General features: G+C 35.0%; 1 protein-coding gene across 6 annotated transcripts in view; it reads left to right on the top strand.

Annotated features, from left to right (window-relative positions):
• Positions 1-1,909: 1,909 nt before the first annotated feature.
• LOC113761363 (chromatin structure-remodeling complex protein SYD) overlaps positions 1,910-24,355 on the top strand; it is a 30,989-nt gene continuing 8,543 nt past the window's right edge. For 2 of the 6 annotated variants that reach the window (XR_003467129.1, XM_027304332.1), the window contains exons 1-31: positions 1,910-2,113; positions 2,692-2,806; positions 2,915-2,976; positions 3,412-3,527; positions 4,686-4,838; positions 6,326-6,582; positions 7,538-7,701; positions 7,813-7,877; positions 7,941-8,633; positions 8,924-9,114; positions 10,935-11,032; positions 11,173-11,358; positions 11,457-11,637; positions 11,718-11,894; positions 11,983-12,026; positions 12,276-12,332; positions 12,490-12,586; positions 12,805-12,977; positions 13,067-13,280; positions 13,456-13,581; positions 13,881-13,970; positions 15,089-15,205; positions 15,717-15,797; positions 18,121-18,228; positions 19,720-19,889; positions 21,145-21,223; positions 21,322-21,396; positions 22,831-22,928; positions 23,022-23,129; positions 23,559-23,616; positions 23,726-23,956. Coding sequence is in view for 1 of the 6 variants with exons in the window: in XM_027304332.1 (XP_027160133.1) it covers positions 2,702-2,806; positions 2,915-2,976; positions 3,412-3,527; positions 4,686-4,838; positions 6,326-6,582; positions 7,538-7,701; positions 7,813-7,877; positions 7,941-8,633; positions 8,924-9,114; positions 10,935-11,032; positions 11,173-11,358; positions 11,457-11,637; positions 11,718-11,894; positions 11,983-12,026; positions 12,276-12,332; positions 12,490-12,586; positions 12,805-12,977; positions 13,067-13,280; positions 13,456-13,581; positions 13,881-13,970; positions 15,089-15,205; positions 15,717-15,797; positions 18,121-18,228; positions 19,720-19,889; positions 21,145-21,223; positions 21,322-21,396; positions 22,831-22,928; positions 23,022-23,129; positions 23,559-23,616; positions 23,726-23,956 (4,374 nt within the window). In the remaining 5 variants the exon portion in view is untranslated. Of the gene's footprint in view, positions 2,114-2,662; positions 2,807-2,914; positions 2,977-3,411; positions 3,528-4,685; positions 4,839-6,325; positions 6,583-7,537; positions 7,702-7,812; positions 7,878-7,940; positions 8,634-8,923; positions 9,115-10,934; positions 11,033-11,172; positions 11,359-11,456; positions 11,638-11,717; positions 11,895-11,982; positions 12,027-12,275; positions 12,333-12,489; positions 12,587-12,804; positions 12,978-13,066; positions 13,281-13,455; positions 13,582-13,880; positions 13,971-15,088; positions 15,206-15,716; positions 15,798-18,120; positions 18,229-19,719; positions 19,890-21,144; positions 21,224-21,321; positions 21,397-22,830; positions 22,929-23,021; positions 23,130-23,558; positions 23,617-23,725; positions 23,957-24,355 lie in introns of all 6 variants that reach the window. The other 4 variants (XR_003467133.1, XR_003467132.1, XR_003467134.1 and 1 more) reach the window with 4 other exon arrangements.

Here is a 24,355-nt window from a genome sequence, read left to right as displayed (position 1 = left end):
AAAATTACTCAAGAACTTATTTTGGTCATTAGAGTAATATCGAAAGGATCAAAACATGTCGTAATCATCATATTTAAAAATGGGGCTAAATTTGTATTAAAAGTTTAGAAGAACACATTCAGCTACACTGAAACTAATAAAATAGGAAAAAAATGAATTTTGACGATCAAAACCAAGACTCAAATTTATCTATAAAAGTCAACCAAAGAAGAAAAGCATCCCCATGGCTACAAAGTCGGCTGTAGTTGGGGGATAATATTCCCCAAAATGCCATCCTGTAAGAATTATCTATAAGATGAATCCGAAGGCTACGCATAATTTGGGGAAAAATTTGTTGATTTTTTGGCCAAGAAGTACAACCTAATCTAACCAAAAGTTCCCCATTTTCCTCCTTCCAAGTAGAATTATCCTGTGGGTAAGCAAATTCTGAGCAAGAAATTACAAAAAAAAAGAGTTTATTTGACATTGAATAAAGGAGAAATCGAAACACATCATAAAGCCCTAGAATTGGAAATAAGAAACTCCCTATTTGTAGTCAGTATTGATGCTTTAACATCATCTAAATCAAAGTCCAAAGGAATATATATCATCCAAAAAAGCAAGTAGAAATGAAATATTGGCCGGCAATAGAAGAATATAGTAAAAAAAAAAAGTAGTAGTAAAATTACATATTCTACAAAGCATGTCAAGAATTTCAAATTCCGTTGAATAGAAAGCAATTTTTATTGACAATAAAAAATTTCCAGTTTGGTAAAGAAAATGCACCTCTGGATTGCTAACTGAAAGTTGAACTGGAGATGCGGTATGGAAAACACCTTCACATCCCTCAACTATTGCATCAAAGGATCCCTCATCTAATAAGTTTGCCGAGAACAAGTGAAGCCTTTCCTTTGCTCCAGCAAGTGATGCCAAATGTCGAGTCTTTTTTGGATCATCTGTGGCATACTGGCATGATTGCATCAAGGAGAGGTTCAGACAACTATGTTGTAAAATGATGGGCTAAAGTTGTAAAATGAAGTGGAAAGGAAGTGTTTTGCTTTCCTGCCACATCGGTGCACTTCCATCTTTTTGTTTGACTTTTTGGCTTCTTGTCTTCCACAACAGAGACAAAGGAGAACCAAAGTAGAACTAATGCCAATGACCGCTTTCTTTGGTCAGGGAAAAGAGGGACGGGAAAGACAGAAATAAAGCAAAAGGTCATTCACAAAAAGTCACAAATAGCCCTCAACAGTTGGTTACTGTTTTGGGGCTAGTTATTTCTATCTGGGCAGGGTAGTAATTTCATGTGAAAAGACAAAACTGACCTCAATAGTGATATACTATTTGGAGAAGTAATCACCGCTCCTGAGACATAAACGGAAGAAAAAAATTCTCCCTCCCTGATATCGCCACGTGGATCAACTTGAGAGTAGAAATCTTAGGTCTTTATATATATGTAAGATAAGATAAGATAAGATAAGATAAAATATTACAACTTTTTTGTTTTTGTTCTATTTTATGTTATTTCAATTTTTGATGGGCACTAGCACAATTTCAAAGAAATCATGGGAGATCTTCTATAATTGCCGAAAACCTAAGAATAGATAATATTTGAATTTTTTTTTAAGATTTGAAAAGATATTTAACAAGTTCAAAATATCTCAAAAGCATTCATTTACAACTAGTATTCTCGTTAGTTCCATAACCTTCACCTATGTTGAAAATAATTTGATTAATCTCAAGCTTTAAACTAAAAAGGTAAATTCATGAAAGTATATTACAACTTCTTTTTTTTTTTTTTGTTCTTTTTTATGTTATTTCAATTTTTGATGGGCACTAGCACAATTTAAAAGAAATCATGGGCGGTCTTTTATAGTTGCAGAAAACCTAAGAGTGGACGTCACTCTAATTTACTGAAGCACCAAAAGACACAAGGAGTCTTCAAAACGCGCAAGACTCGTATACCATCACACCCCAAAGAAGTTGAAGAAGATATTTATGCTTTTCTGCAGGAGCTAGAGCTCATTTCATGTTCTTCATTTCGATCCGGAGCCTAGTTTTATGTAATTTATGCTTTTCCCACGGATCGAGCATGTAGATTCAGCTCAATATTCGCGTTCTCGACCCTAATCAGGTAAAATTTCAAAATACTGAAAAACCCTAATTCATGTTGTGTTGCCCCGTGGTTTTTGGCAAAATAGTTCTAATTCGCTTAACATACCCATCAAATGTATTTCCTTTTACGATTTCATATTGTTTAGGCTATTATTGGATCATCTATTGTTCTATTGAGAGAATATATTAGGCGTATTGCAGGTTTACCTGAATTGGGTTGTGATAAATTAATTGTTCATCGTTTTAGGGTAATAATTTATTTGATTTGAGATGATATCTACTGTTTCGCACTTGGTTTTGGGGGTTTTGCATTTTCGTTGCTCAGCGGGTGATGTTAGTTGCTTTAAAAGTAAGAATTTAAGTTAACGAGTAGAAATTTGTTGAAAGAATGTGAAAATGGAGAAAGGAGAAAAGATTTGGAAAGGGAAGTGATTAATTTCAAGTAAGGCAGTCTTTGGGCTTTTTAAGCTTTGATTCTACGCAGACCTATGTTTCTGTTCTCCTTTTTCGTTTTTAATTTTCAAAGGTGACATTTTATCCTGAGATTTTATGTTTTCGTTGGTGCAAGTGATCTGATAGGAGACTTCTGTTTTGCAGTTTGAGTGAAATGGCGAATCCACCTAATGTGGAGCTGGAAGCGGCAAAATTCTTGCATAAACTTATTCAAGACTCTACAGATGAGCCAACAAAGCTGGCAACAAAGCTTTATGTGGTTTGTATACTCTTTTTATAAGATTTAGACACAGCTTGAATATTTTATCTGTTTCACGAGTATGGGGATTTGGAGTCTATGCTAATTTCTGTCCATGGATGATTTTAGATTTTGCAACACATGAAATCTAGTGGGAAGGAGAATTCAATGCCCTACCAAGTAATATCTAGGTATTTGTCTTGAGCTTCTTCCAAATCTGTTATGCTGCCTACTGCTTCCATGAATTGAGCTTTTCATGCCAAAATTCTTAGTAGTTTTTCATACTCCATCGTCGTGCATGTTTGGTACGTCTTATTGCTGCTTTGTCCATTTCTTTTGGGTGATTCTTCTTTTTTATAAGATATCATTTCTGTTTCTGTTTGGGTAAGTATAATATATTTATGCTTGTCAAAAAGAAAGGGCATTTTCATTGTGTATAACATTCTCTCAAACTTGGGATTAAAATGAATATTGAGGCTGTAACTACTAAAGTCATCCACTGGTTTACAATTGAACATGTACTACTAGTGACGATCTTTACAAGATTTTTTATTTTTTATTTTAATTTTTTTGTACCTGCAGTTAACTTATCATTGGTTTCAATGTTTTGTTTTTATTAATCCAAGGGCCATGGAGACTGTGATTAAGCAAAATGGCCTTGACATTGAAGCTTTAATGTCATCAAGGCTCCCTCTCGCTGCTGGACCACAAGCAGGAGAATCTGGATCATCCCATGTTGCAGGTACTCCCACAGTTAAATTGGTTGTGCAGTGTGTATAATTTCTAGTTTTTTTCTGAGAGACCATTTGGCTATGCTTGATTGCAAGTTTTGGAAAATTAGAAATTGTACTAACTGCTATACTTGTTACCTGGCTAATGGGTATTGTGAATTGAAATTTTCTGAGTGAAATCAAAAAGGAAAAGATGAAAAAGCAGCTGTGTACCCCACCAAATTTGGATGATTTGGTGTTATTGAGTTGAAATAAAAAGTACTTAAGTAATTTTTTCTCCTCCCCAGTTGTATCTTCATCTCCTCCCCCACTTCTTACCACCATTTTTTCCCTGGCCTCTTGCAATTGTCCCCCTCCCTTCTTCACTACCCCTTATTTTCTAGGCTCTCCGCTGTTGCCGTGGACCCTCTTCCTCCACAACCCACCAACCCACTCTAGTTGCTGTCATCCCTAAAGCCCCCTCCTGCTCATCCCCTTCCTCCTCATCCTGCTGTGAGTTTCCTGAAACCCCTAGTGCTATCTTCCCCCTCTCGATTGTTACTGCCTTTCTCCACCATCCCCCTGAAAAGCAAATTTTCGATCTCCAAAGTCCACTACTGGTTGATATCTAACCTTCACTTGTACTGTTGTCCCTGTGCTGCAACTTTAACTTGAAACTTGGAATGGTTGTGTGAGATTTGCTGATCCAGTTATAGTCCCCAGTTTTGTGAGTTGCTTCGTGAAACCCCCAGCGCTACCTTCCCCCTCTCGATTGTTACTGCCTTCCCACCAACCCCCTGAAAAGCAAATTTTCGATCTCCGAAGTCCACTACTGGTTGATCTCTAACCTTCACTTGTACTGTTGTCCCTGTGGTGCAACTTTAACTTGAAGCTTGGAATGGCTGTGTGAGATTTGCTGATCCAATTATAGTCCCCAGTTTTGTGGTGGCAGTATTCAGTTGGAAGAATGATAATAGAAACTATTTTAGTTTGATACCAATTCTTTCAAAAACTGACCAAACATTAGTTATTTTGATGATTCTATAGGCCCAATTTATACTGATTCTTTGTATATGATTCGTACTATAATGTCTATTCCCAGGCCTAAACCCCAAGCACTGCATAAAATGATGCATGTGTTGGTAATGGAATGGCTGTTTTTATAATGCTTGGTGGTTATGGTACTACAGGTTCTTCACAGAGGACGGGGGTTATAAAGGACCCCAAGTCAAGCTTGACTGCAAATGAGATGTCTAAAACTGATTCCTATAGCTCAGGCGTGTCGCTTGTTGGTCCAACTGCTGCTGGGCATGATATATATCAAGGATCAGCCAATATGATGGGTAAGGACTTGTGTCTGCTGATGCAGCTTTTTATTGGGCTGACATGGCTTTTCTATTTGTAAAATGTTTCTGCTTTAAAATAAATGTGGGAGAACATGGTGTAGAATGGTATCAAAAGAGTTAAAAGGAACCAAAAAAATCTATTCAAGAGAATCAATTAAACACTAAAAAAAAGGTTACATATTTGCTAGTGACTTGTAACTACTTGATATTGCTAGGAGCTTTTAGGATCAAGGAGGAATAAGATGTTACACCATGCATCCATGCTTTAGAATGAGAAATTTGCAGTTAAGTTGATGTTGTCTGCCCTGTCTACACGAGTTTCCACTGCAACATGTATGTATTAAGTACTCAAGAGTGAAAGGCCATTTTCAAAATTTGAATTCCACAAGCAAATGATATTTTTCCGGCCCGAATCACAATTACACCCTGAAGAGAAGATGTATTAATGACTAATGAAGCTATATTAACAGCTGGAAGATTTGGATTGCACCAGGTCTTATGGATTAAAACAATAGAAGTTACAATGGAGGCATCTAGGTTTACTTGTTTCTGGATGCTTATGGATGTAATCTGACAATAAAAGTTGCAATTGCAGTTATGGAATCTTTAGTGATAACGAAGATTAATGTCTTCTTCGGCTCACTTTCATCTCTTACTGAGCACTCAAAAGACTTTCATTAATTGCTGCTGCTCTTCACATCCTCTTCCTGTGAAAATTGAAATCTTTTGGTATTGCTACCTCAAGTTTGAACTCTCATTCCAAAGATCTTTTGGCTGCTACGCTTTTGATACATAAGTTTGCACCTAGTTTTGTCCACGAAGGTGGATTGGACACACCAATACTATTTGCAGCTTTGCAAGTTGTTGATCTTTGCATCAGTGACCTGCCTGCTCTGTCTTTGTTTAACTGGTGGTCATTTCCAGAGAGACAAAAAGGTGAAAAGTCCCCACCAAGGTGGCACAAGTAGGCTGTCTGAGATTGTCATATGTTGGTCTTTTTAGACCATTTATTGTTTAATGCTGCTTTTGAATTTCTTTCAAATAGTATTATCAAAATTTGGTGCAGCTATATTCCATTCTGATTGATTAGTTGTCATTTTTTTTTGCTATCAGTTCCTGTTTGTTTTGGTGTCTTTTGTTTTTTTTTAGCACCTATTGAATCTAAACTTTCCATTGAGGTTTCAGGTTGAGCCAGGTTAGACCTGGACCAAGTTGGTATAGAATCTAGTTAACTTTTTGGTTGCAAGAAACTTGATGTCGATAAGATGTTAGAATTCTGTACATTTTGTTGAATTTTGTTCTTCTTTCCTTCAAATTGATGCTAATTGATTTGTATGCAAAAGAATGAAGCAGAAAAAAAAATGGATGATATTCATTTACGTATCTTATTACCAGTTTGATGCTATTGATAGTAGGCAGAACTGATGTTTCAGAGGTGTCATTGTCAACTTATAGTTATGTCTGACATGGTGAGGCATTTTCAGGTGGAGCTGGCAAGGTACGTGGACTGACACCTGGTGCTACTGCTTCATATCAGCCAGTAGAAGCAGGGATGTCAGTACCTATGCAGTTTGCAAGTTCTTCATTTGCTAATCAGGGTTTTGCTGCAAAGATGAATAAGGATGGAATGGAAGCTTTTGCAGCTGCACCATCAATGGATCTTTATGCAGGCAAGAACATTGCTGGAAAGATAATGGAACATGAAGGAACCAGTCTACCTATTCCTAATAAGTTAAATCAGGTATTTTTTTTATTTATTTTATCATGTTTCTTTAATTAATTCTATCATCTTTTTTGCTCACAGAATGTCTCCTATGCTGAGAAGTTGTCCGTTTCTTCTACATATATTTTTGGTATATGAGTTTCAATTTTGTTGGCTTTCGTTAAGCTGCGGACAGTATTAATTTAGATGTTGTCATCAAGTCTCAAAACTCTCAGGTTGTCACGGGTTTATTGAAAGAAAATGACACAACAGCATGAATTTTGTAGTTGAGCTATTATGTTCCAGTTATATATCCTTGTCAATGCTAACTGTAAACAGTGAGTTTTTTTTCTCCATCCTTTCCTGGAAATTGCCAGGTGTGAAAATTAAAATTGAAATTGTAAACTGCTTTGGTTGCACAAGCTTTCTAACCATATGTACAGACAGCTCTTGATTGTAGTAGACAGCATATTTAGTACTGGAACCGGTCACTAACAAGCTGGCTGGCTTCTGGTTCTCCATCCTTTCCTGGAAATTGCCAGGTGTAAAAATTAAAATTGAAATTGTAAACTGCTTTGGTTGCACAAGCTTTCCAACCATATGTACAGACAGCTCTTGATTGTAGTAGACAGCATATTTAGTACTGGAACTGGTCACTAACAAGCTGGCTGGCTTCTGGTTGGTGTTTATTTGTACTGTACAAGTGTTTTGTTTTCTGTCTCCTGAGTCTTTTTCTGGCTCCAAGTTGAGCAGAATGTAGTAGCGGAACTTCTTTCTAAGATGAAGAATACAGTCTCATCTTTTCAATCTCCAGCTGTGATTTGAATTTTCTGGTGCTTATTTTCCTGTTTATCTTTTTAGCTGTAAATGAAATGATCAGCAGTCTGCTTTGTCAAAATTTCTGCTTTTAGTGGTACTAAATTTTTCTTTGACTAGAGAAGTGCATAATTGTGGTCTATAGATTTAGCTGGAATATGATTGTAATGTATCACAGGGGGCAATTCCAAGTAACGTTCCAGAAACAAGTATGATACCAAGTTCAGCTTTAAGAGATACTGGAAAATCTCCTGTTGCTCAGGCTCCTGTTTCTGGCTTGCCTTTTAAGGAACATCATCTGAAACAGCTTAGAGCTCAATGCCTTGTGTTTTTAGCTTTCAGGTGAAAGTTGTGCTCTTGTATTTTCTCTAGCTTTTCTAAGAATAACATCTTCTGAAGGCGTTAGATTCTTGAAACCATATAATTTTATGCAATTCTGATTTCTATGCGCAGAAATGGTTTGATGCCGAAGAAACTTCATCTTGAAATTGCTCTTGGAAACTTCTTCCCTAAAGAAGGTTGGTAATACTTATTATCATTACAGTGGTCTTTCTAACTTAAACTAATAGGCTGTTCTTCAGAAGGAGCTCGCAAAGAAATGATTGATCATAAAGGGAAAGAGCTGTCTGTTAATGAACCGACAACTGGAGTGCTTGATAACACAAGGGGTGCACTTTCTACAGGGCCTCAAGCAGGAGGAAATTTTTTAAAAGATGCCGATAATAATGCAAGCATGAAGGAAGATAAAAGTGGTTACCATGCCATGCCATCTGAACATGCTGAAGATAGCAGACAGCATTCAGCTTTAAGAAGGAGATTGGAGGCTGAAATGCCAAAGCAAGAAACATCAGAATCACAGGCATCTTCACTCAGAGGTATACAATCTGATTCTAATTCAAGGAGTATACCTGTTAGTATTCATGAGGATGATTCAGGGAACAATCATCAACAAATTGTAATTTCACACCATGCTCCCTTAGTCACGGGGAGAAGTAAGACAATGAAGCATGATGTAAGTTTTTGGAATGGAAATGGATGCCAAATGGAGGCTTCAGGTCTGACACATGCATCACAACAACAAAGAAAAGAGAATTTTGCTAATCAATGTCAGAATGCCGCTGAAAGCAATGGTCTAGGACATCGAGATACCGATAGTGACTTGCCTAGTGTACCATTAAGGGAACAGTGGAAACCTATTTCAGGAATGGATGGCCAAAATAACATACTAATGCCGGTGAAGGATTCTGATATAGTACTAAGAAATGTTTTGCCAGGTGAAGTTATGCTTTTGACCTCAGTAGAATCGGATATAAAAACTACACTTATTTGCTATGTTTCTTAAAATTCTATGTTCACGATATTCTACACTTATTTTCTATGATTACTATGTTTCTTAAAATGAATATGATTTGATTTCATAAAGCCTGTCGTTTGTTGTCGGCTTGCTTTAGAGGATAAAAACAAGTAAAATCATTTTGAATCCATCTTTTTGGTTGGCACCTTTTTTGAAAACCTTTTGTTACTTATTGATGGTTACTCCTGAGAAAATGAAAATGCTTTACAGCACAAGAAACTGATACAGAAGAGGAAGATGCTCCTGCAAATGCTGATAGGCCTCCATCTCCAAAGTATACAACATCAGAAAAATGGATATTGGATCGACAGAAAAGGAAACTTCTCAATGAGAAAATGTGGGCATTGAAACAGCAGAAAACAGAGCAGAAAAAGATTGCTGTTTGTTCTGCCAAGCTAAAGGTGGGTGATAATCTTATGCTTCTTTCTTGATCATTGAATTTTGCAAAGATTTTGATGCTTGTATCTCTAGTAAACTTTTGTTATCAATAGGAAATTTTGGTTTAAGTTGCTATCATGACTAGTCTGCTGACTTATTAAGAAGTTCCTCTTTCGATGAAGATTTGGAATCTGGCAGTTTAATAGTAGTCTACCAGAACTTCAGAAGATTCCATATATTTTTCCTCGTGCAAAATAGTTTTGCCAAGACAATTAAAAAAGTCATACAGGATGCTAGATCATATCTCTCCGATCATCAAATGCCTGATTTTGAGGCTATAAATCCCATAATGTGCTAATTTTTTTGTTGATACTTGCATAATGATATTTTAGCGTGTAAGATCTTTCAAAGGACATGAAATATTCTTGTGGTAACTATCAGTTCTAGTGTATACTGGTATCTCCCCCCTTCACCCCTTGAAGTCTTTTATTGTTATTACTGTTGTTGCTATTGTTGAATCCAAAATGAGGGTATAATTGTTATTATTAAATCCAAAATGAGGGTATAAACCTTCTGGGCTGCGCTGCCTTTTCATGTGGATGCTCAAAAAACTGTGTGCTCAAAAAATCTTTAGAAATGACAAACATGACTGAATAAACTATGAACAATTGACATGGATGCTGGATTTTGATGACTTGCATCTGTAACAGCAGGATTAGTGTTGAGGTCATTAATAAAGGATAATGTTGAATGATTAAGTTATTGAAGAACAAAATAAAGAAGAATGAGGTAAGCAAAGTTAAGGTATCATGGTGGGTGCCACGTTTTTGCAATCATTTACGCACAATGAATGTTAAGTAGGTTTAGGGTGGTTAATGGTCATCATACTATGCCTTCTTTATTATTCTCAGTGGACTTGATTATAGAAAGACTTGCCAGAGTAAAGAAGTACAAGTCCATTGTCTTTGTTTTGGCCCAGGCAGTGGACTGTTCTCATCGTTGTAGGCAGTGTTGTTGACAGAGTTTAAAGCTTGAACCAGAAAAGCCTAAGTATACGGTCTTAGGAACTACATAGGTACTAAACTGATACAGTACCTCGTACATTTCTATGTTAGGATTATGTATCTTGTTTCTGAATGTGATAGATCAGTTTGCTTGTCAATTATTATTAGAATTACTTATTTTGGTAAAGAAACTTAAAATTCACAATAGCCACCGTCATTGGTAAGGTGCTTAATATGGATGTGTGGTTGATAGGAAATTCCTTTTTTTTATTCTAAGAATGTTTGATTGAAATTTGCAATATGTCATTGGCATGATTATGAATGAAATTTCTGTGAATCAGTTGCTGATTCTGTTCTTCGAGAGATGGTAATCAAGTTGGGTCTATAGTATGTCTAGAATGAATATTAAAATTTAAGGATCTTTGGATTTTCTGCTTGGAAATAAGATAGGTGCTAAGTTAGTCTTGCATGTTTCAAGTACAAGATCACAGTCTTAAACTTTTAAACTGTCCATCAGATTGTTCGATTGACGAGAATTTTGACTCTGTAACTGAAGAAACAGATGAATTTTTTGCAGAGGTCTATTTGTGTTTAGGAATGAGGTTTGATTCCTCTAATAAATAACGCATGGAAAAAACACTTTTTTCTTAAAATTTTATTGTTCTATAATTTTATTTTGCCTTGTTTGTGAAAGCGTCAGCTTCTTTCCGTCAAAGTTCAGATTTGAGTTTCTGGGTATGTGTCATTTACTTAATGTTATCTGTTGTTCAGTGATAAAATGGGTTTTATGTCCTATTAGGTTAAAAATGTGTGTGACCAAAATTATGCATATATTGCAGGAAAGTGTGAGTTCTTCTGAAGATATTTTTGCTAAAACAAAAAGTGTGATTGAATTGAAGAAGCTTCAGTTATTGGAATTGCAACGTCGTCTTCGGAGGTTTTTTATATTTCCATTCGTTATTCAAATTTCTATTTTCTTGTGGTCCTTTCTGATTTTTCTTTCCTTTCTTTTTATGGTTTTTTTCTTTTACTTCGTCCTAATATGCTTTGTTGACAATGTGAAACTTTATTGGGCAGTGACATTTTGAATGACTTTTTCAAACCAATAGCACCTGAAATGGACCGTCTCAAGTCGATCAAAAAACATAGAATTGGAAGGAGATCAAAACAACTTGAGAGGTATGAACAGAAAATGAAGGAAGAGCGACAAAAGAGAATTCGTGAGAGGCAGAAGGAATTCTTCAGCGAAGTAGAGGTTCATAGGTATGTAAACTGCTGTATGTTGAATCTTTCGCTTTTGTTTTTGGAGGATTTGGCTACTCAAACTGGTTCAATTATGTCTTTTGACAAACCAACTTCAGGGAAAGACTGGAAGATGTATTCAAAATGAAAAGAGAACGCTGGAAAGGTTTCAATAAGTATGTGAGGGAATTCCATAAGAGGAAGGAACGCATACATCGAGAGAAGATTGATAGGATCCAGCGTGAGAAGATTAATTTATTAAAAATCAATGACGTTGAGGGGTATCTTCGGATGGTCCAGGTATAGTATGGCTTTATTACGATTTTCCTTGAGGCTAAGATTAGGTTGTTGTACTTACTATGCCCGCAATGGACTTACAGGATGCCAAATCAGATCGTGTAAAACAACTACTTAAAGAGACTGAAAAATATCTTCAAAAGCTTGGAACCAAACTGCAGGAAGCAAAGTCAATCGATGTAGATGAGAGCAGAACAGCTACTACTGTGGAGAAAAATGAGATTTCAGTTGAGAATGAAGATGAAACAGACCAAGCAAAGGTTTCTGATTAAGATTTCAAAATGTTCTGTTGTGGTAGAATAATTTATTTTTTTCCCTGGCTTATTTGTTTGTGATCCCATTTTGTAGCATTACTTGGAAAGCAATGAGAAATACTATATGATTGCTCACAGGTAATAATTCTAGCTTTCTTCTCAGAATGGTAGCAATCTACTTAGCATTTTGGTAATCCTTGACTTCAACTGTTTTGGTAGTGATAATGTGCAATTTAGCTGTCAAAATATTTGCATCTTATTTTATTCTGTACTTCTTTTACTGACAATATTGTATTTTGCATAGTGCATTTTGGATTTCTCAAGACTTTTATTGTAATTCTTCCAAGCTATAGGATATAATTTTATCGAGGACTCTTTCTTCTGCAGTGTAAAAGAGAATGTATTGGAGCAGCCAACCATTCTTGTGGGTGGGAAATTAAGAGAGTAAGTTATATGTTTTACCAGCATTAATTAACTTTATTGCAAGCAAGTCTATAATCTTGTTGGTTGCTCGGGATTGAAGCTTATTATCTTGGGCACAGGGTTACTTTAAAGCTCTCTGGTGTATGCATTGTTTCATTTTATTTTTGTTTTGTTTCAGATACCAAATGAATGGGCTTAGGTGGCTGGTTTCACTTTACAACAACCAATTGAATGGTATTCTTGCTGACGAAATGGGCCTTGGTAAAACTGTTCAGGTACAAGCAGATTTACAGAAGTTAATTTTTACTGTTCTTCCTGACAGCATTCAGGTCATGTCACCAAAAAATTAATTCTGCTATCTCGAGTCAAATCATGTACCAATCCTTCATTCTAAGAATCAACTATATTGGTTGCATGAGCTGAAGGATTTTAGTTTCAAGCAGATTATGGTTTTTGTTGAAGGTAGACTTTTTTGATGGGTCTACTTTTGCAGGTTATTTCTCTTATGTGTTACCTCATGGAGACTAAATATGATAGAGGACCGTTTTTAGTAGTTGTGCCTTCTTCTGTGCTACCTGGGTGGGAGTCAGAAATTAGCTTCTGGGCACCAGGCATCCACAAAATTGTGTATTCTGGACCACCAGAGGAGCGGCGTAGGCTATTTAAGTAAGTGTGAATGTGTTTCCTTTTCCTTTTTCTCTGATATTTATGTAGGCAAAAGGCTTTGCTTGAGGATTTCATGTTGTCCTTGACAGGGAACAAATTGTTCATCAGAAATTTAATGTTCTATTGACGACATATGAGTATTTGATGAACAAGCATGACAAGCCAAAACTGAGCAAAATACAATGGCGTTATATCATCATCGATGAAGGGCATCGTATAAAGAATGCTTCCTGCAAGTTGAATGCGGACTTGAAGCACTACAGAAGTAATCATAGATTGCTGTTGACTGGAACTCCGCTGCAGGTTTAATCCACGTTCATGTTATATGCGAATTATTTGTGTAGCACAAGGGTTTCATTTAGTTCATGCTCCATGGAATGCTACTACTTGCTTCAGTCATTCACTCCATTTCTTTTCTGTTTAATCTTTCTTTAAATGTCTCTATTCTTGTTTTTAATTTAATCCTATGTATATGCAGAACAATCTTGAGGAGCTTTGGGCACTGCTCAACTTCTTGCTGCCAAATATTTTTAATTCTTCAGAGGACTTCTCCCAGTGGTTTAACAAACCTTTTGAGAGTAATGGCGACAATTCTCCTGATGAGGTAAGCTTCTTTTGGTTTGTGGTTTCTTCTAGTTATCTCCAATTATAGCACTTCATCTTTTCATGCTGCTTCCTGATTTACTTAATCTGGGAGCTCCAGGTGTCTTGAAAGATGCGTCATTGTTTAACTTTCATAAATAAATGGCCTTGTAGTTCTGACACTTGAAGTTCTATTCCAGAGTTGATTCCATAAGTACAGTTTCCTTGTAATATTTGGTTCATAAGGGTGTTTAACCTATAGTGGTTGTTTTTGATTGTCATATAATATACTTCCAAGCTTTTGTTCTTTGTGCTCATCAGGCTTTACTATCCGAGGAAGAGAATCTTTTGATCATAAATCGCCTTCATCAAGTTTTACGTCCATTTGTCCTTCGGCGATTGAAGCACAAGGTTAGACCTATCTATTGTTACATAGGAATTTTCTGCTGTATGAGGTGTAATGTCCTATATTGGGATAGCCTGCATCCATTTGCTTCTACTGTATCTTATATCTGTGTGCCACCTTTGCATGGATTTTCTTACCAAATATGTGCTTTGGGCTTTCTTGTGATTCTTGGCATGCAAGGTGGAAATGTTGGAATGAGTTTAGGCATTTTGTTAAAAGCTTAGCAATCATCTCTATTATGCTTTGTGGAGAATGCATGGTTTTATTTATTTTCATAACATTTCTTCAGTGGTTCATTGAATGTGGTAGGTTTCTGACCTAAATACTTTAGGTCCAAGCTCAAAGTGTTTCATGGAGAGTTAATCATGTTATGTCAAACAAGTTTTAGGGAAAAAATGGGAGAGAGAAAAAAGGAGGGCAGATGGAGAATTGTCACTGGACTGAAATCTTCTGGAATACCGTATACTTTTCTGCAGGAGAATTTTTAGACACGGAAGAGAACTTTTGTGAGTTGTATATTAGGATACAGTAGATTTGAGTTCTGTGCTGGTAGACTGCACAATTTTTGTAGTTTTGGTGTGGAAAGCAAAAAATTTTGGGGTGGAAAGCAAAAAATTTCGCACGCTGCTCATAAATTGCAGCAGGTGCTTGTCCATGACAGCGTGCTCAACTTCTGTTTCTAATTATATGCATTAATGAACTCTGACGTGAAACACTTTCCTGTATTGAACTGTTGTACTAAGGCATGCATGCCTTTTTGTTGTCTTCTTTATTGAGGTGGTTTCTTAATTGTGTGGGCTATAAATTATGTATCTTCTACCATTTTTAATTCCCTCCTTTATGGGGAAGAGGAAGTTTACAATTAAGAATTAAATTGCATAAGCAAATATTGATATTGTTCGTATTGTCCTGGTAAAGTTTGTGAATAATTATCTTTGCCAAAAATGGAAAGAAACTATGTTTATACCAAGAGCTGACTTGTCATTATCATGTTCATTTATTTATGGTTCTCTTCTATATTTATTATACCTATTGGTCGAGAATAAATATCTATTTATTTTTGGCCTGCATCCAAAGGCTAACTTGCTTTGTTATCCTTGGTACTTTCTAATGCTATCTGTAGGTTGAAAATCAGTTGCCTGAGAAGATTGAGAGATTGATTAGGTGTGAAGCATCTGCCTATCAGAAACTTTTAATGAAGAGGGTAGAAGAGAATCTTGGTGCAATTGGAACATCAAAGGTTTGTTCTGGTTGTACCTTTTTTATTTTGTGAATGCTATTATGCCGCTCATGATCAATGTCTGTTAAGTACGTATGATATATATGCTAAGTATGCATATGTATCTGTTAAATGGTCTAGGCAGTGTCAATAAGATGGATGGATGCCCTGTTTGTGAGTGAATAGTAGCATGAATGGCGATGGCAAGGTTGAGACGGCATGCATACTTCAATGTGAAAATAGATTTACAAAAGAAAAAGAATTTTATGGGAACTGAAGAGATAGGATAATTGTTGATGAAGAATTATTTATATCTTATGATTACTTTAAAGCCAAACAGATTGTCACCTTATTCTGTGATATTTGGACTTCCTCTTCCCTTGACTTTTAATTAGAGCAAAAAATGTGCACCTGGTATGCTGAACCCATTTGATCAGTATTCTTATAGGTAGTTTATATTTATATTTAAATGTGCTTCCCATGGGCTTTTCATAGCAATCATCTTCATAAAATTATTTCACTGTATAACTAGGCCCGATCGGTGCATAACTCTGTGATGGAGCTCCGGAACATCTGCAATCACCCCTACCTTAGTCAACTTCATGTAGAAGAGGTAGTTGCTCTCTGTCAATTATGTCCGTGTTCTGGTAGCTATTGGTGTACTCATGGTCATTATTTTTGGTTGTTTTGAATTTGAGTCATGGTCAGTATGTAACATAAAAGTTGTGCAGTGAGCTGTCTTTCTTGTACAGTGCTTGGATAAGAAGTTAGGGGGCGTTTGGTAAGAGGGTATCGGATTCGGGGAATGGAATGAACCCCATAAATGGTGTTTGGTTCACTGGAATGGGAATTGAAATCTTGGAATGATTTCTAAAAATTTGGTGTTTCTCCATTCCCAAGTATTTTGGTGGGTTTTGTCCGATTCCCAAGTTTGATTCCAAGAAACAAATCCAATTACATATTTTAATTATACAATGATATAATTAGTATTTATATATATTATATATATTATAATTATTTAGTTAAATATAATTATATTCATATAATATATATTATAAATTTATTAATATTATATAATAATATATTTATAATATATATGTATATTTATAAATGCATATTATATGTGCATATGATTATAATATACACATGTATATAATATTAATAAATTATATAATTATAATTATAATTATATTTATTATTTTAAATACAATAATATATAATAATTACTATATCTAATATTAATATGCATTATACTTATATAAAATATGAGTACAATAAATATTTATATATTATATAATTATAATTATGTATTTATTTTATAGCGTTTGTATAATTATAATTAATTATATATATAATATTTAATTTAATTAGTTACAAACTTATAATAATGATGTTATTGTATTATATAATTATATATTATAATTATTTAGTTAAATATAATTATACTTATATAATATATATTATAAATTTATTAATATTATATAATATTATATTTATAATATATATGTATATTTATAAATGTATATTATATGTGCATATAATTATAATATATACATGTATGTAATATTAATAAGTTATATAATTATAATAATAATTATTTTAAATATAATAATATATAATAATAACTATATTTAATATGTAATATATATTATATTTATATAAAATATTATTATAATTAATATTTGTATATATTATATAATTATATATTTATATTATAACATTTGTATATTTATATTTAATTATATATATAATATTTAATTTAATTAGTTACAAACTTATAATAATAATAATATTATTTATATGTATTATTTAATGTATATTAATTTATGTAATATAATTAATATTATCCATTATACTAATAATTATACATGTTTACTAATAGAAATTATTAATTAGTTAGACTAAATTTACTAATACATTTATACTAATATATTTAATTAGTGAAGATTTCTTATATCCCATTTACAAAGAGCCAATAACTATCATTTACGATGGGGTTTATAATATATTTATTATATTCCATTCCGAAAGAGTCGACGAACCAAACATCAACTATAGTAATGATACACATTCCAGGTACTTGAACCAAACAAATGTATTGGAATGAATGACCTCATTCCAAACCCAAGATATCCGATTCTGAATCCGAATCCAATACCGATGTGCAAACCAAACGCCACCTTAATCTGTTTCTCCTTTTGACATTCTTCATGATGCATGTTATCATTGCTTGGAAGTCGAAGTGTTTTGTGTTCTTTAATTGATTTTGTTATAGATGTAGAATTTGGGCTTATCCAGAGAGAGAATCTGCTCTGCCGTAGATGTAGGAAACTCAATCGGCTAAGTCTAGTGTATAGATTATGTAACATTATTATGTGGAGATGAAATGTAGGTTGAAGATGTCAGACTAAGCTAATTGATGGAAATGTAAAACCATTTTTGTGCTGTCTTTTGTAATCTTTAGGCTGTGTAGATTGAGTATTTGGCAAGAACAGTTTTCCAAATACAAGTCTACTGGAACATACCCCCAAAACTCCAAATACACCTACCAAAAAATCAAAGAAATAACTATTAAAAAAAATCACCGCCCCTTTCTTCCTTCACGACCCCACCACTCTTTCCCTGCACCACCACCCCTGCCACCTTGTCCCTCCCTCCAAAAGCCCATCACCACCCCCCTGCAGCCACACCCTCGCTCTTCCTCTTTCTCCATCTTTCCCTCTTCCCCACTTCCTCCTCCCTCCTCTCCTGCTGCTCCCCCCACAGCCACTCCTCATCCCTTGCCACCTTCTCCCCCACTCCAGATCTGGATCTGGGTCACTAGATTAAAGTACTTGACTCCTTGAAACCTTGTTTTGATATGATGAATTGTTGTTATTGTCAAGTCCAACACACACTATTTTGTCCTCATTTTTTTTTATATTGGTTTACACAAGGTTCATGACTGGATACCGAAGCATTATCTGCCAACCTTTATAAGACTTTGTGGGAAGCTTGAGATGCTAGATCGCTTATTGCCCAAACTAAAGGCAACTGATCATCGGGTATGTAGACATTTGCATATATTTCCTTTGACCATGGTCTACTAATGCTCCCTGACATATGTTTGAATTCTTTACTGGCTTGATTTCCTTGAATTTATCTTTTCTGAAGTCTTATTATGGTTATGTCAATATTGATTATGTTGAGCTTTTACAGAAAAGATTAAAAACTAAGGGGCCTTTTGTTTCAATGTAAAAAATTTTCTTTGGGAAAATAATTTCAACAAATCATTTTCCAGGAAAATATTTGTTTTCTCAATTTTTATGTGTGTGGTTAATTTTTTGAAATATATTTCCATCAATAATATATCCATTAGACATACCTGTCACCCTTCTCTCCTGCCTCCACCACCACAATGTTACACCACAACTACCACAGACAACTCTCCTCAATTACTTCTATACTACCAAGAAGATAACAGCCACAAGAAGAGCTGAGATTACTGTCCAAATTAACCTTGATCAATATTGAAGAATTAAATAAGACATGAAAATAGAATCAAATTTCACAAGACAGTTTACTGCAAAATCTGTTCAAAGATCTGAAAGATCTCATCAAGAATCATGACGCAAATTGCAAAATAAAAATCTGGAAAATTGATAGTGAATGGTGAAATTGTTCATCCCTTCCTCTATAACGGATCTGGAAATTTCATTTCTTTTCTATAAAACTCTCCTTGAATTGTCTTCTTTAGCCAATCCGCATCTTTTCCTATGCAGATCCTATTTCCATTAATTAATCTAATTCATTTTTGCGGGCCTCCCATGAGAATGTTTTGGAGGATGTGCAATAGGTGAGCTTTTGATTGTATGTAGGGAAAGAAGAATATGAAATTAACAGAGTGGCTGGAGGCAAAGGTGTTGGTGACGTTGCCGGCGAAGTATGCCAGAGCAATTTCCTGAAGGCTTATGTCTAAGTTGTGGTGATGGAGTACTACTTTTTTGAAGAGACAATAGATGCCACAAACAAAGGCCAAAGATACAAGAAGTGTAGGTGGAAAATAACTTCAGAAGGTTCACAACTGAAGTTATTTTGCATCAACTGATGTAAAAGATTTTGCAAGGGAAATGATTTTCTCTGGATTAATTGAATCAAACACTGGAAAATTAGGAAATTATTTTCCGGAAAAGATTTTCCTTTGAAACAATCAGACCTCAACTGCTGTTTTGCAAGCTTGAATTTTTGAACTCCTGATAATGTTCAGCTTACTGACTTACAATAGATGAGTATATATTTTTAATATTAATTGAAGGTTCTCTCTTCCCCATTGCTTTTTAGAAATACTTATTCTTGTCATCATGTTTCCTTCTAATGTTCTGTTCCCCTTGAGTTTTCTTCCTAGGGCTCGTAGATGAGGAGATAATTTAAAGAAAGTGTGCTATTATACTGTTTTCTTCTCAGTCTCATGATATATATTTGTGGTTCTCTGTGTATTTTGTTTTCGATGTTGGAGTTAGTTGGAAATCAGAACCTGAAAGTCTTCAAATTTGCAGGTTCTTCTTTTCTCAACAATGACTAGGCTGCTTGATGTCATGGAGGACTATCTTTGCTGGAAGCAATATAAGTATCTACGCTTAGACGGACACACATCTGGAGGTGATCGAGGAGCGCTGATTGAGCAGTTCAATCAACCTGGTTCTCCATTTTTTATATTTTTACTTAGGTAATCAGCTGCCTGGGCAGCCATCTAGAAGAAAAATGAATTAACAAAGTCTATGTCAAGTTAAGCACTGTGAACAGATTTTCAAAAATTAAATAATGTTGCTATCGAGTTGACATGCTTAATTGCTGGCAAGGAAATCTGCTGATGACTTCCACTTAAGAGTCCAAAGTGTACAGGATTTGTTTGCATACCAAAGGGAAGTTTGCTTTCTTCTATTATTGGTGAACGCTATCTAAGGGTTGGTTTAAATTATCCCCTTGCAGTGTATTAATTCAGAGGTAATGGTACCATTGGCTTCATTTTTGGAGCCAAGACTCCTTGGAAGACATAGCAAAGTTAAGACTTCTATTTGCGTGCTACTAGGTTGGCGGAAGAATAATATTAAGAGTTACTGTTTGATTTAAATGCTAGCACATAGAGTATTTTAATTTGGTTCAGAAGACTTCAAGTATGTCTTTAGGACTGGTTGCATGGATCCTGTTAATCCCTTTTTTTTTCTCATTTTTTTCCCCGGTAAGCCATAGACTACCTTAACCTAACCCTGCCTTATCCCTTGTAATTTTGAATAACTTGGGGAAGCTGTTCGTTCAATATAAGCAGAATTGCTGACCATTTTAATAAGCATGTTTAGTTTGAGTTAGAGAAAATAAAATAAAATAATGATCTATTTCATCTTACAAACAAAAGATAATCTACTAATTGCAAAGATACCAAATAACCTTAGTCGTATAAGTATGGGATAAAATAATTTTTTTTTAAACTGAATTCATTAGTTATAGGCACATTGCTGCTTTATTTCCAAGATATATGATCTCTTAGTTTAGGAAAAACAATAACAGATAGAATTGTCTTATATAAAAAGATTTTTTATTTGCCTAAGTAAAATATTATTGCTTACAATAGTGTTGATTTTGTGATGATATTGGGACAATTTGGAGGCTTTGTCCTCTGATTTCTTAAGATACACCCTTGAAGAGTCTCAGAAGACCTAAGTGGTTTGCTTGGGCAATTTTTCATACGTGTCTTCAGAGAAGCCTGGCCTTTTATTCATGTTATTCTATTGCATGTGCACATATTCTATAATTCATGCATACACAGTTTTCTGCTGCTTATCAAGGTGTGTACCAAGCATTTTGTAGGTTCATGGAGACAAAGCATGAAAGTTTTGCCCTGTTTTATCTTTATATCCCTCTACATGCATTGTGACATATGCTATGCGTTCTCTCTAACAATAAACTACTTCATGTCTTACCAGTATTCGAGCTGGAGGTGTTGGGGTTAATCTCCAAGCTGCTGATACTGTGATAATTTTTGACACAGATTGGAATCCTCAGGCAATTTATTGATGCAACTCCTTGCTAGCATTTTTCCATCATTTGAACTTCAATGTTTATTTCCTAAAACGTGTTAATCCATTTCTACTTTCACACAGGTTGATCTGCAAGCACAGGCAAGAGCTCATAGGATTGGACAAAAGAGAGATGTTCTTGTTCTTCGACTTGAAACGGTAAATCACTTGATCGCTTGTTTTATCTTGATCGCTTAAAGAGTATCACTTGATCGCTTGTAGTTTCTTCTCAAGAATGAATAAATTACTTGTTTGGTGATGGGTGGTTGCTCTTATAATGTGATACTTGGGTTACCTTTGTGATATACCTAAAATCTCAATCTTGTTCCTGTTGGCTCTTTTTGGACTTTATCAGGTGGTTTGAGTTGCAGTGTTTTGAAACAGTTCACCATTTATTGATAAATGTTACAATCTCAACTGCATAGATTTCTGACCATTTTTATCCTTTTCTTCTTATTGGTTTGTCGAATATATGATGTTCACTGAAAGGTATATCCTAGTTCAGGATCTTCCTCTCCTCATTGGCAGTTTGCTATAGTCGCTTCTTTTATAGTAGATAAATAGTGCATGTAATACAAATTGGAAGAAAATGTAGTGAAGATGTTTGGAACCTAGGTATTTACTGAGGCTCATAACTAAATTTCAAATTTTATAAAACAAATGATAATTTTTTTTGGATAAGAATGAGAACTATTATTTTGCTTGCGTTTATTGAGAATTTAAGTTCCAATTAATTTGATCTAATAACAATCACGACCTTGTGGTATTTGTAGAAATTACATGTGTGCAGCATATACGTTCAAATTATTAATTGGGAAAATTGTTCTGTTGTCTAATTGTTTGAGGCACATACATATTTGTGGGTGTCTGAAAAATAGACGTTGTGATGTAAGGCAAAGCCTGAATAAGTCTTAGTAAACAAGAAAAGCTGTATGTGTACGTGAATCTTGCAATGTATTTGCTGCCTTTAAACTCTGTAGAAATTGGATGTGCAACTTTTCACATTGAGCAATTTGAATGGTTGAGATTGTGATTGCTTGAATGTTTGTGCGATTCATAATGTGTTTTTTTTCCAATATCTAGGCACCTCAATTTTCAACTGAGACTAAACAGTTAATATGGTTACATCATTCTTTTCCTATCAATCCATTGAGGCCCTTAAATGCACTTAGTTTTAACTGCTGAAAATGGTCTGATTATGGTCACTACTGAATGCTGTCCCTGCTCACAAGTACGTTGTTCATAGAATTGCTGATCAATGTGGTTAATAGTAAATTGGCTGCTTTCCCTGAAGGATGATGCAAATCCTATTAAACACTTGTAAAATGTTATGGTGCGTCAGTCTTCCATCTTGTCCAGTCTCTGGACTCATTAATGCATCAAATAGAACTTAATGTCTACAGATTCATTAACGTATCAAACAGAATAAATGTCTGAAGGGCATGGTCCACAATTAACATTTCCAAATAATGTATGTCTTTACTTTTTCTGCTTTTCTTTTCCCATTGTATTAATTTATTTGTTTTGGCTTGGTTCAACAATTTACGTTTACAATTTTCTCTAAAGCTGCATCATTTCTGTTCCTGTGTCAAGGTTCAAACTGTAGAGGAACAAGTAAGAGCTTCAGCAGAACACAAACTAGGAGTTGCAAATCAGAGCATCACTGCCGGCTTTTTTGATAATAATACCAGGTTTTTGTTGAACTGCTTGATGAAATCTTATTATCAATTGTGTATCCATAATTCCCTTAGTTGCATGCTAACCTTTTAGCCAATCAACAACAGTGCAGAAGATAGAAGAGAATACTTGGAGTCCCTTCTGCGGGAGTGCAAGAAGGAAGAAGCTTCACCTGTTTTGGGTGATGATGCTTTGAATGATCTTATAGCCCGCAGGTTGGTTTCCTTCTCTGGCTTATTGAATAATTTGGTCTTACATATTCGTAAATTGCCTGGTTACGAAGTATGTAAGGTTGGCAATTGCTGGCATTAAAGTCCAAAACAGTGGGTTTAGCTTTTAAATTGACACATCTTGTCTGTGGCTGAAAAATGTGACCGAGTTATTTGCTTTTTTCTGAGATAATGAGTTCTAAGTACTGGGCATACATATTTAGTGAGTTGTATTGTTTGGATCTCTTTGCAATTAAGATTACTTTTTGCAAATTTCTTATGTCTCATGGATGAATCCTGTTTGTAATCTGTGGCTCCAGTTTTTCTTTTTGCATCTGGCTGCAAATTTTTGACACTCCGGCTGCAGCATTTCAAATAAACTGTTGTCTGGCTTACTGTATTTTGGTCATCTCTAATGATAATTTTGTGTTGCAGTGAATCAGAAATTGATATATTTGAATCGGTCGACAAAAAAAGGCGAGAAGAAGAGATGGTAATTTGAGAATTCTTGCCATTTCCTGTTTATCCATGGTCCCTTTAGTTTCCATTATCATTAAGTTTTTTGCTTCTTTTCTTAATTTTGAGTGCTACAAACTCTGCAGGGGGCATGGAGGAAGCTGGTCATAGAGAGTGGGGCTGAAGATCGTGAGTGCTTACCTCCCTTGCCTTCTCGACTTCTCACTGATGACGACCTCAAATTATTCTATGAAGCAATGAAGATATCTGAAGCACCACCACAAGTGGTGGCTTCTAATAGTGGAATGAAAAGGAAGAGTGATTACCTTGGGGGCCTTGATACTCGCCAGTATGGAAGAGGAAAACGAGCGAGAGAGGTTGGTGCATGACTTTCTAATGTTTGACTAAGCATATGCTAGGCATTCCCAAATGAATTAGCATCGCATGGTCAATGCTTGTGCAATTTACTAAATTTATAGTTGTGTCTTGATTGCGTTCAAGTATACATCCTTGAAATGGTAGTGAGAAAATGGTATCACATTCTATTAAGCTACTAGCTAATGTATAGTTCTGCTTCTCCCTCAGTCCTGAAATTTCAATTGCATTTTGTGAATCCACCTTATTTTTTTACTAATGGAAAGATGTGTGATGATTGTGCTCTATGTTTCAATTTTGCCCCTGTTTAAGCTTCATCCTGTATGTATTATACGGTTGCGTCATTATATGTAGACCTGAAGATAACATAAACATGATGGACCGGAAATATAGAAATGTTG

This window comes from Coffea eugenioides, chromosome 1, assembly GCF_003713205.1.
Source record: "Coffea eugenioides isolate CCC68of chromosome 1, Ceug_1.0, whole genome shotgun sequence".
Lineage (NCBI taxonomy): Eukaryota > Viridiplantae > Streptophyta > Magnoliopsida > Gentianales > Rubiaceae > Coffea > Coffea eugenioides.
This window is presented reverse-complemented; position numbering and strand designations above follow the sequence as displayed.